Source organism: Photinus pyralis, unplaced genomic scaffold (assembly GCF_008802855.1).
Source record: "Photinus pyralis isolate 1611_PpyrPB1 unplaced genomic scaffold, Ppyr1.3 Ppyr1.4_LG7, whole genome shotgun sequence".
In the NCBI taxonomy this organism is placed as follows: domain Eukaryota; kingdom Metazoa; phylum Arthropoda; class Insecta; order Coleoptera; family Lampyridae; genus Photinus; species Photinus pyralis.
In genome coordinates, this window is record NW_022170738.1 from 30,028,898 (window position 1) to 30,039,157 (window position 10,260).

Consider the following 10,260-nt stretch of genomic DNA (forward strand, 5'->3'; position numbering starts at 1 on the left):
AGATTGTAGATCGGGATCAAGTGTTCTGTGACCGGCAATCTTTCCTGGCGGGAGTTATATTAGATTTTTCTCTTCGTATTCAAGATTTACTTCAGATGTTGACCTGAATGTTGATAAAAATTTGCTAAATAAATTATTTGAAATTTCGGAAGCCGATCGAGGCCATTGAGTTTCCCAAATTTTAGTCAATGTGTGGATTTTTCTATGTAGCAGATGTCAGGTGGTGTAATTGATCGATGACCATACAGCATTATTTATTTGGCGCCTAACGTGAGACCACAGCAATATAGAGTCAAAGAAACGTTGTAGTACCTGGCAGCACCTCTAAGGAATGATTTCAAAAACTATAACAGATTTATTTTGAATTATTTCCTTTATTTAGAAGCTAATGGAAGTATTGGATAAAATTATTTCTTTCGTTTAGACTGAATTTGGATCATTAGAATTAACGAGAATGAAACGCGGCTTACACGTATGCTGTTATATTGGTCTTTTAAACATCGGCTATCGCAGGCAAAATTTTTTGGAAAACTTCAATTCCATCAATCAGTGCAGTTACGTTCATAAACTCATTGTCCTTGTGTGCTCTATTTGGAGTCCGTGGGTGAGGACAGAATCCAATGGTAGGTACGCCAGCACTTCGTAGGTACCGGGCATCAGAGGACGCATTCAACACTTTCTTCCTCACTGTAACTCCCCTGGAACAGAGCATTAAAGTCAAACGCTCAAAAATGGGAAGCTCACATATTAGTTGTTACATTCCCGAAAGCAACCCAAAACGGGTTACTGTCATCAAGTTGAGTGGACGGTGCGTGGTCGTCTACTGGGAAATCTTCAACCCAAACACCACCCCCTGACCTTTTACACCATTCGCGTACAGTGTTTTCAAACTGTTGTAAGTCTCTACCTGGTGGAACTCTGGCATCAAAGGTGAGAACAAACTCCGATGGAATTACGTTTGCTTGTACACCACCCTGAAATCACCTTAACTAAATTAGCTACATAACGTCACCTACCCCCATCATAGTCAGATTAATCGAAACGACGTCATCGGCTTCTCCAGTTTGGCCCACTTTCAAATTTTCAGCCTCTCGTAAGTTGTAACAGTATTTCAATATGTTAGTCATCTTCTCTCCGGCGGTATTACTCAACAAAAGGCCACCATGACCACCCTGGCCAGTGCAGTGAATGCTCAGACCTGTTTAAATGATCTTTAGACGTACGAAAAGCAGGATACATACGTCTAGACACTTTTTCTCCGTAATAAACCCAGAACTCGTGTTCGTCTGGAATGCCTTCGTCCATGGCGAAACCAACTCTTAGCTTTTCGAAAGCTTCACTTTTGACAAATACTTTCATACCGTCAGTCCCGCCCAACTCCTCGTCAGGAACAAATGACACGTGTATAGTTCTGCGTGGTTGATAACCAAACCTTTTTAAACGTCGGATGGCCTCCAAGTACTGTATACCTAAGGATTTAACGTCTTGAGCACCACGGGCGTGAATGTTGCCCTCTTCGTCGATGTCCGCAGAGAATGGTTTGTGAACCCAATTTTCCTGTACCGTTTAAGTTAGTCTGTTGACGAAGACACTTATCCTCACCTCAAATGCTGGCACGACGTCCATATGGCTGTTAAGTAGGATGGTAGGTATGTTAGCGTTTTTTCCAATCCACGTCATTACTACGATGGGCTTCTTTGGGACAATCGTAATTACTTGACAATCCAACTGCAAGTCATTCGCCAATCCCTGGAGAAACTTGACGCATTCATCTAAAATAGGAACGTGAGCCGCGCTGTTTAAGGGTCTTGAAGCTACCGTAATTCACGTTGGGGTGGACCGTAGGTATTCGTAAGTATTTTCGGAAATTGTCGATCGCGATTTGGTCTAAATCTCGATATGGGTTCATTCTGAAATGCGAGTACTCAAGGATTGAATAACATCATACAGACGATTTCAGGATGTGGTTTAGGGTATGGTTTGATAGTGCATGCAAACACGACTGTTTATCACTACAATGCATTTCGTATCGATTGTCCACAGATACGGAATAGCCTTGTTGTTGAGAAATGCGATTTTAGTTCTGGAAAACACTGAATTCTCTTAGTCGTGGAATATTTATTTTGAAATTTAAGAAAACATCGTTTAGTCAAATGGGAACGGAAGTTAATAGCATTTAACTTACCCTTTCAGTTTCCTCTGTTAGTAGCGTTCTTTTATGGACCTTTCAAAACGTAAAAGTTTTAAATTACGTAAATATTTACACACCGAAAATGTTCATGATGGAATATACGTTAGACGTCCACAAGCGCATTATAAAGGAGATATAAGTATGGCTGAACTGGCATTTTACGATTTATCACTTCATATGTAAATTTTAATGGAAAAGGATTTTCCACATTAAAATACATCTCGTTTCTAATGCAAGGAATATTTTCAAAGTAAACCAAAACTAAAACGTGGGACACGTTTTTATGTAAATTTAACCGCATTAATGCAAGCAACATGCTGCTGATTTTTTTTTTTATTAAATTCGTGAAATGTAGATCGCTACATAAATAATATTCATAAACTACTGATATTAAACATCAGTCTGTGACCGAGTATGCTTATGTTATATTAACGTCCCCTCTCCTTGTAGAGACGTGACACAACCAGAACAAGAAATAATGGTGACCAATACATGAATATTATGTTTAGAAGTGTACCGCTTCATAGTAAAAAAGAAGAAAATTAAAACGCGATAGAATGAAGCGCTTTCCGATAAGAAATGAGTGTGCAAGCAGATAAGACTCAAAACACCACAGCGTTTCCGGTTCTCAAGAGAGAGGGACCGACTTTCTGCTATACCTTTACATGTATTAAAAACGAACCTTAGTTTTTTGACTCGACGGCTACATACGGAAGAATTGGGCGAGAGTGAGAGATTCTTCCCAGAACCTTCAAGGTGAGACTATGTAAGTCGTGTGCGGGATTTTAGATCGCGTAATATTTATTTCCAATTGAAGGTTTCAAGAGGAATCCGTACTATCGGGATAGTGATATTTTTATCGTGAGTGTTGAAATTAATTGCCGCATTACAAGGGAAAATTGTGCGGCTAATTCGTCAAAATTATTGTCGTGCGTGCTGTCAAATTCTTTGTACATGTAAAACTACTATAAAGTGGTGTATTTATGCAAAAGAGGAACTTCGTTGTGTAGAGGAATAGACGGGTTGGCTGATTTAGTTTGTACTTGCGAATGAGTTGCATCCTCGACACTTGAGCGAATATTTTCGTTTTGGTTGCATTATTTGATCAGCATGATCGCGTTTAAATAAATTTTACCACGAAAGCATTGGGATCAAAGGTACAGAAATTTCATGTCCTTTATACTACTGTCGTTAGTTATGATTTAAAAAAGTTTATTAACGAAATTTGTGCTCCTCTCTTGTACATACGGAGAGATAATAATAATCTGGATTAAACGGGAACCGGTAAAAAATTTAAAGACGATCAATTAGTGCTTTTACTACCCTAAGTGTACAAGCGGAAAATTCCCCAAATCTTAACGAAACACACATAAAATAAAGAGCTGTTTGGCGTAGATCTCTAGAGAATCCCTCTTGGCGAAAAAAAATACCCTAGCGCAGGCTATTGGTATGTGTAGTCTCGTATCTTTACAGGAGATTTCTAGACAATTGGATCTACAGTTCGTCCCATATTAGGTAGTTTTAAGCCCACGCTTCAAAGACTCGGCATTTCACCAGGTCAACGATATTAGTTGAGAAGTTGTGTGGGCCATTCTCTCCCTTTTTGTTGCAGTAACTTCTATCATTTTCCTTTATATCAATTCTGCGTTTCACTGGTTGCTCTGTTTGTAGATACAGGTTGGTCTAGTAATTGTCTACCCATATGCAGCTGAGTTTGATGGTGTAAGTTTATCACCTAACAAACATGCACAACCTTTTAACAGTGATTGGTCTACAAGATTTACCTCTAGTTTTCCTTTGCCATGTTATTTGAAGATGCATCTTCCAGATAAATGTTCACCGTAAAAACGTAGTTTAGACGATGGTTAATTTTTGTTTTGTTAAATTCTAAAGAAGTTACCTGTTATGAGATAATGAAGATATCGAAATTATTTGCGTAATACTTGAAAAGTTTATCTCATGTTTTTTCTTCGGTCGTAGATAAGGGTTGCGCTTATCGCTAAAAGTTAATTAATTTTGTAAACAGATATTGGCGCAGGTGCGTAGATGAAATCATTTTTGCGTATTTGAACTAAAAAATACGGAAGTGGAATCGAATATGAAACAAGAGAGGGAAATGTGTTAAATAGCAGAGGAAGTGTTGTAATGTGGCGTTTTGCCTTTCGCTGTTCTCTTTTCGCCTTGGGTCGTGTGTGTAAAGTTGCGGCCGCTGCAGTGCTTTGGTCCTTGGGTGGATCCGGACCTCCATTTGCTGGCGCCGTGCTCCCACATTCTCGGTTTTCGGATGTTAGTTCAAATGGTCAGTTTGTGTAACTATACGTTTATTGAAGAACATTAGTTAGTGGATTAAGAGATTTTAAGCACGCCGTCTTCAATTTAATAGTCGACTTCGAGTTAAAGAGGAGGAGTAATACTTCTGCCCCACATAAAATAATCTATGTTCCAGTAAACTTCCATTGCACAATAACTTCTGCATCCGTCCAGAGATTTATTTCAAATGTTATAGGGTGACGTATTTATTTAGGCGCTATAAGAGAATACTCATTGTTTGGACTAGAATTCTTTGTGTAAATATTCAATTTGGATGAAAGCTTTTAATCCATTGTCTATTTTATGTTATGTAAGCGTAAGACTTCTAAAATAAGAGACTACATTATCAACAATCATCAAATGTTTCCATGTACTGAATACGTTTCCTTGTTTCTTTGAGCTTGAATACATAAAAAGTGTACCTACCCAAAATATTGAATGAAGCGAATAGCGGGTGGTCGCTTAAGACGAACCTTAATTTTGATCAACATAGGGAAATTTGCGCATGTACCGCTTCATACAGAACATGAACGAAGTGTCTGGCGACAGCAACGTGTACATTTTCTATAAAAGAAAACGGTGCGAGATAAGCGAAGAGACACCGGATTGTAATGGTTTTTGTCGGCAAAGTTACCATTTGGGCGCGTTAAAAATGATATTCAAACGCTAATTAACAAGCGATCACGCACACTTTTTTGTGGGCGATTTTTTCAATCGTTGATTTTTGCGAACCATCGCCTCACCTTTAAAGTGCAATGAAGCTAAATTCTCAGCTATATATAATAAAAGCAGGTGCCCACCATTTTGTTTACGAGAGTATGTCTGAATATTCAAGAACCAGCATGTGCATTCATTGAGTGAAATTGATCAGAATGGTAATAAAGAATTAACAGTTTAACTTCGGGTAAATATCGAAAGGTCAAATAAACCGCGAAGAAACATTTAAACAAATTCGGGTTGGTGACAAACTGCGAGTTACCTGCAATTTTATGTGTACGCGAAGAAATAAATTACAGTAAATTCCCGAGAGGAAACCAATTTCGTGAATTCCGAGACGAATGAAAAAATTGTCAACAATTCGATTCGTGGCAAGGTCGTTCATTTTACGCGAAGGAACATTTTCGAGTTGGCGAATGGCTTTCAAAACCAAACCGCAAGTCAAACTGAGCTCATAACAGAAACGATTTTTTCTCAAATTGCGAACGGTTACAAAGTTGAGTGACACTTTGGACAGGGAATTATGCGATACATAAAATTATGTATACAAATACCGTTTAGTCAAGTTGGCTGGGCGTAACTAGTTATTTCTCTAATCGCTCGGTTAATTAAGTAGCACAGTTTCTTTGTCGGAAACAATAAATAGCAACACATTATTAATTGTATAACAGTTTTGGGTATTGTCGAATGGATATTGCCAACAACCAGATATAAGACTTTTAGCGTTGATTGTAGAACGCTTAAGGTCTTTTGTTATTGGGGATAGGTAAGAAATGGAGAACGGAAGAAATGAAAAAAATACATGAATTAAAAGGCGTTTGATGGAAACTGCTCTATTTTATGTAGATCCTGGTATATATTCTGATGATGATGGTATATCGCCTTCTTTGCGGAGAGATTTATGTAAAAAAGCAATAAATCGCCCCTCCGCCGATGAACAATGGCAGTGTCTATTTTATTAACCTACCGAACAGCAGGTGGGACGTATTTTCGCACCATGCGGCCTATTGTCGCTGATTTTCTTATTTATAGTCTTTTGTTTTTAACGCTCTACAACCTTACAACAAATCAGTTAAACTAAATTCTGTAAATAATGGAATTTTAAAAAAGCTGAGGGAATTACGCGTGGGGTGAAAAATAAGTGCACTTAAGAGGTTTTGACTCTTTAGCTCCAGTTGTAGAGAAAGTATTGTGAAGGTACAATACGTTTGAAAAGCACTTCACACTCGAGAAACTGTGTTTTTTCAAACTTCAAGTACAATCGATGATGTATTTACTTCTCCAATGCACGAGATATTTTTCCACGATTTTCAAACTTAAATTTTCCAATTATCTCTTGTATTCACTGTCCCATAGTGAAAACTCCTTACAAGGATTCATATCAAATCTGAACAAAGAAAAAGTTATTAAGTTCCATAGGGCTTCGGGAAAGCTCTCATATTTCTTCTTGAATAGTTGAGATCTAGCAGTGTAGGCGTGTGTATCCGACTCGTAAAAGAAAACTTCATGTAATTAAATAAGCGAGCAACAAGGGTCGATAAAGTTAGATCCTCGCAGTGAATAAGTTTGCATCGTGCATAAATGATGCGCGTCGCTAGATAAATGGGGGAAATTTTCAACCTTTTTTTTGTAAATGTGTAAAGGATGCTACTGCCATTAATTTTGATCTAACATGTTTAATCTAGCGTATGCAGTCACCGTACTTCTTTATACGGATTTATGGAACACTTTAATAGTAGGGGAAATGCGTGATATAGTCATATTACGTTTGGTGACGACCGCCGGTCACTACCCTTATCCTGCTGTGCTCCTACGGAGGAAATGAAAAAAAATCCCATATCACGCATTCTGTTTATCCCTTTCCTTCCGTAATTCACTTAGACTCTTAATTTCTCTTTAATCCTTATTAGCGTTTCATTATAGCTAAACCAAATCATTAAAACGGGCGCATAAGCGAAGACCAATAAAAGCATCGTAATTTACTAATGGCAATAATTTAGCATTTCGTTAAACGCGGCTAATTTCATTTTCTGAACTAATTGCCGAATTTCGACTTGCCGGTAGAACATAATTAGAATCGCAAATCAAACTGAAATCCACATTCGACGCGCGACGTCGAAAGTTTAAATTCATCACCGCGCGTATCGAACTATCGTCGTGTTTTGTGACGTTCGCGTTTACACGGGGGGAAGTTTCAAACGGACCGATAATTTTACGCGCCCGCATACATCGACCGTAGTATTGGTTTTGAAATTGTGTATAATCGGTTTATCTTCACTAATGCGTTTGGTCTGTCGTCATTTGCCCCGTTACTAAGCTCTTTTTACGGAACAGTTAATGAAATCAATTTTTTTTTAGTGGGGAGTGTTGCTGTTTAAGATGAAAATTTACAAATCGGTAAATTGCCTTAATTATAAATGTCGGAAGTGTACATTTTTGAAGCTGGAATTAATCTATAACATGATAGGGTGGGCCGATATCAAATTTGATTGGACCCGCTTCTCGTGCGAGTGAAATTTAGAAGCTTGCGCTCCAGTTTTCAACCCTCGTAAGAGCGAACATAAGAAGTGTTTCAAACTTTGAAAAGTTAGTATTTGCAAGTGCCGAATTATTAATTAGGGGTAGGATACTTCTTGTAATCGATTTGAATTCATATACATAGCGGAAAGTACACTCTTTGACTTTGCAAAGTATCGTCTAGCTTTTCTAAACCCCGCTTAGAATTACCTTTGATGTTTAATAATTCCAGCGCTTTACAAATAACCCGGCTTTATATAATACAAAATGTGTTTCTGTATTTTACACTAAAGGAAAACAGCCTAGGTTCAAACTTTAGGTAATTATAATGAACCTCCTTTTGTCAACATTGTAGCGATAATTTGATGAAAAAAACAATTTTAGAAGTGAGTTCTTTAATAAAATAACGGTGTTCAAAGGTGCTTCCTCTAAAGCAATATCTTATTATCAAACGACGGGACCAATTTCAAAACAATTGAACCAAAACTGTAGAATATGATAAGAAAAAAACTGAAAAATCACTCGTTAGTGTCACACGCCCGGGGATGGCCCCCAGATGTCGCCGACCCCACTTCATGTATCGCCGTCCTTAACGTTGTTAATTACACGTCTCCGGTAGGTACTTGTACACTCCTCGTCTTTCTTCGGGCCCGTATGAGCTGCCAGTCAGTCAGCCATCCAGCCAGCATTTTCCCACGATCTAAGACGAGTATGCGGATGCGATAAAGTTGCGCGAAATTTCACCGGAGTAAGTTTCGACGGCGAATCGTTCCGGCGGCGAGGCGTTTCGGCGTACGTGACGTTTCGGCGGACAAGGCTTTTCAGCGGACGGGACGTTAGGGCGACGGTACTTATCGGAAGAGGGCGTTTCGGTGGGTGGATATTTCAGCGAACTGTATACATGCTAATTTAGGGCAAAGGCAATTGTAAATTAGTCTCGAGCACTGGCGACAAGATTTCGGAGTCGTATAATCCCATTTCCAACAACCCATATGGGATCGGCTACAGATCGATGGCATTGGGATTATCTACGAATCCGAAATTTTCTCGCTAGGCCTTAATCCTAATGCTATTGATTAATTCGCCGCACCGCCTCGCCGTCGAAGTTCCTCTCCACCGAAACGCGCTTCACCGAAACGTCCGTGTCGGTATGTGTGTCGATGTAAATTTTGTTTAAATAATCGCGTTTAATTTAATTTTGTGGTTCATTAGAAAGATAAGGACCATTTGGAAATATTTGTGTGAAACGTTTCGTTAAAGTTGTCTAATGTTAAATCCGGTCGTTGCGATAAGAAACTTGTTATCGCTGCGTAAGCTAATTAGTTTGAGGATAAGCAGGTTTCGCCCATAAGAAAACAGATGTGTTTAATTTCAAAGACGCAAATTCAAGTACAGAAGAGCGGAAACTGAGAGAAGAAGAATGTTTTAGGAACACGTGAATCGCTGCGTAAGCTAATTAGTTTGAGGATAAGCAGGTTTCGCCCATAAGAAAACAGATGTGTTTAATTTCAAAGACGCAAATTCAAGTACAGAAGAGCGGAAACTGAGAGAAGAAGAATGTTTTAGGAACACGTGAATCGGTCCTTTTTGATAGTGAACGTTGATCCTTGTTTCTTTGATGGACGTTAAAACGTACCCAATTATTGTTTTGGTGATTAGCCGTTGTTGTCGTATTTGAGCGTGTTGTTGCAAGACAGTTCGTCTAAAGTGAATGTTGCTGATTTATCTGTATTTATCGAGCAGTTATCTCATATTTCATGACTTTTTTTAAGGTCTTCAAGTATAAGTTAAAGGGTGTTGTTCCACTATCAAAGAGCCAATATTACAACGGACCGAGTGTCATCTAAATTGACATTGTGGGTGAAGTTGTTAAAGTCACATCAGTTGGTTTTTATGTAGTTGTTTGTGCATAATTAAATGAAAATCTCAGTTACTACTGGATATTTTGGATTATTATCACTTCAAGGTAATTAAGATTTCTTTAATCAATTGTTCCAATTAGTCTTGTAAATGGAAATATTTCCAATGGGAATATTTCCACGGAAATGGAAATATTGGAAATTTCCAAATGCTTTGTGGAAATATTGGAAATAATGGAAATATTGGAAATATTCAACATCATGTGTACTAGTGTACTAATGAAGGATTATACGTTTCCGTGTAATTGTATTAAAAAAATATATTTCGGGGTGTACCTATTTACCTACGTTTCACACGTGTGGTAAATTCAAAACTAAGATTAAAAGTAGCAAGGTGGCAGTTGATATAAAAATAAAATGCACTGTCGCCGTTCCGGTGGATTAAGCATTATTAATGCTGTTCTGCCGACTTCTGCAGTGAGTAATCACACATCCTGTTTGGATCATAATATTCTTATACCTACTTACTTTATACAGAGAAACAACAGTAACCACCGACGACAGTGACGAAGACATGCCCTTGTCTCATTTTATCGACACGAATTTCACTATTCCTAGTGGCAAATTTTATTAAATGTGTAAATTTCTTGTGGTTTTTAATGTAAA

At 38.2% G+C, this 10,260-nt stretch overlaps 1 protein-coding gene across 1 annotated transcript; it reads right to left on the reverse strand.

Annotated features, from left to right (window-relative positions):
• Positions 1-375: 375 nt before the first annotated feature.
• Positions 376-2,324, reverse strand: LOC116176772 (aminoacylase-1-like). The gene is made up of 7 exons (XM_031495530.1): positions 2,186-2,324; positions 1,819-1,910; positions 1,603-1,772; positions 1,242-1,557; positions 1,017-1,198; positions 745-974; positions 376-698 (listed from the first exon to the last, which is right to left on the reverse strand). The coding sequence occupies exons 2-7, from the start codon at positions 1,907-1,909 to the stop codon at positions 494-496; spliced, it is 1,194 nt and encodes a 397-aa protein (XP_031351390.1). The 5' UTR covers position 1,910; positions 2,186-2,324; the 3' UTR covers positions 376-493.
• Between the last annotated feature and the right edge of the window lie 7,936 nt (positions 2,325-10,260).

Bases quoted from the DNA above. Each gene is read 5' to 3' on its own strand.
- LOC116176772 (XM_031495530.1), bottom strand. From the start codon at position 1,909: ATGAACCCATATCGAGATTTAGACCAAATCGCGATCGACAATTTCCGA. The intron at 1,558-1,602 runs GTGAGGATAAGT...TAAACGGTACAG, and splicing joins ACGTCGTGCCAGCATTTGAG to GAAAATTGGGTTCACAAACC. The intron at 1,199-1,241 runs GTATGTATCCTG...TCATTTAAACAG, and splicing joins CGGAGAAAAAGTGTCTAGAC to GTCTGAGCATTCACTGCACT.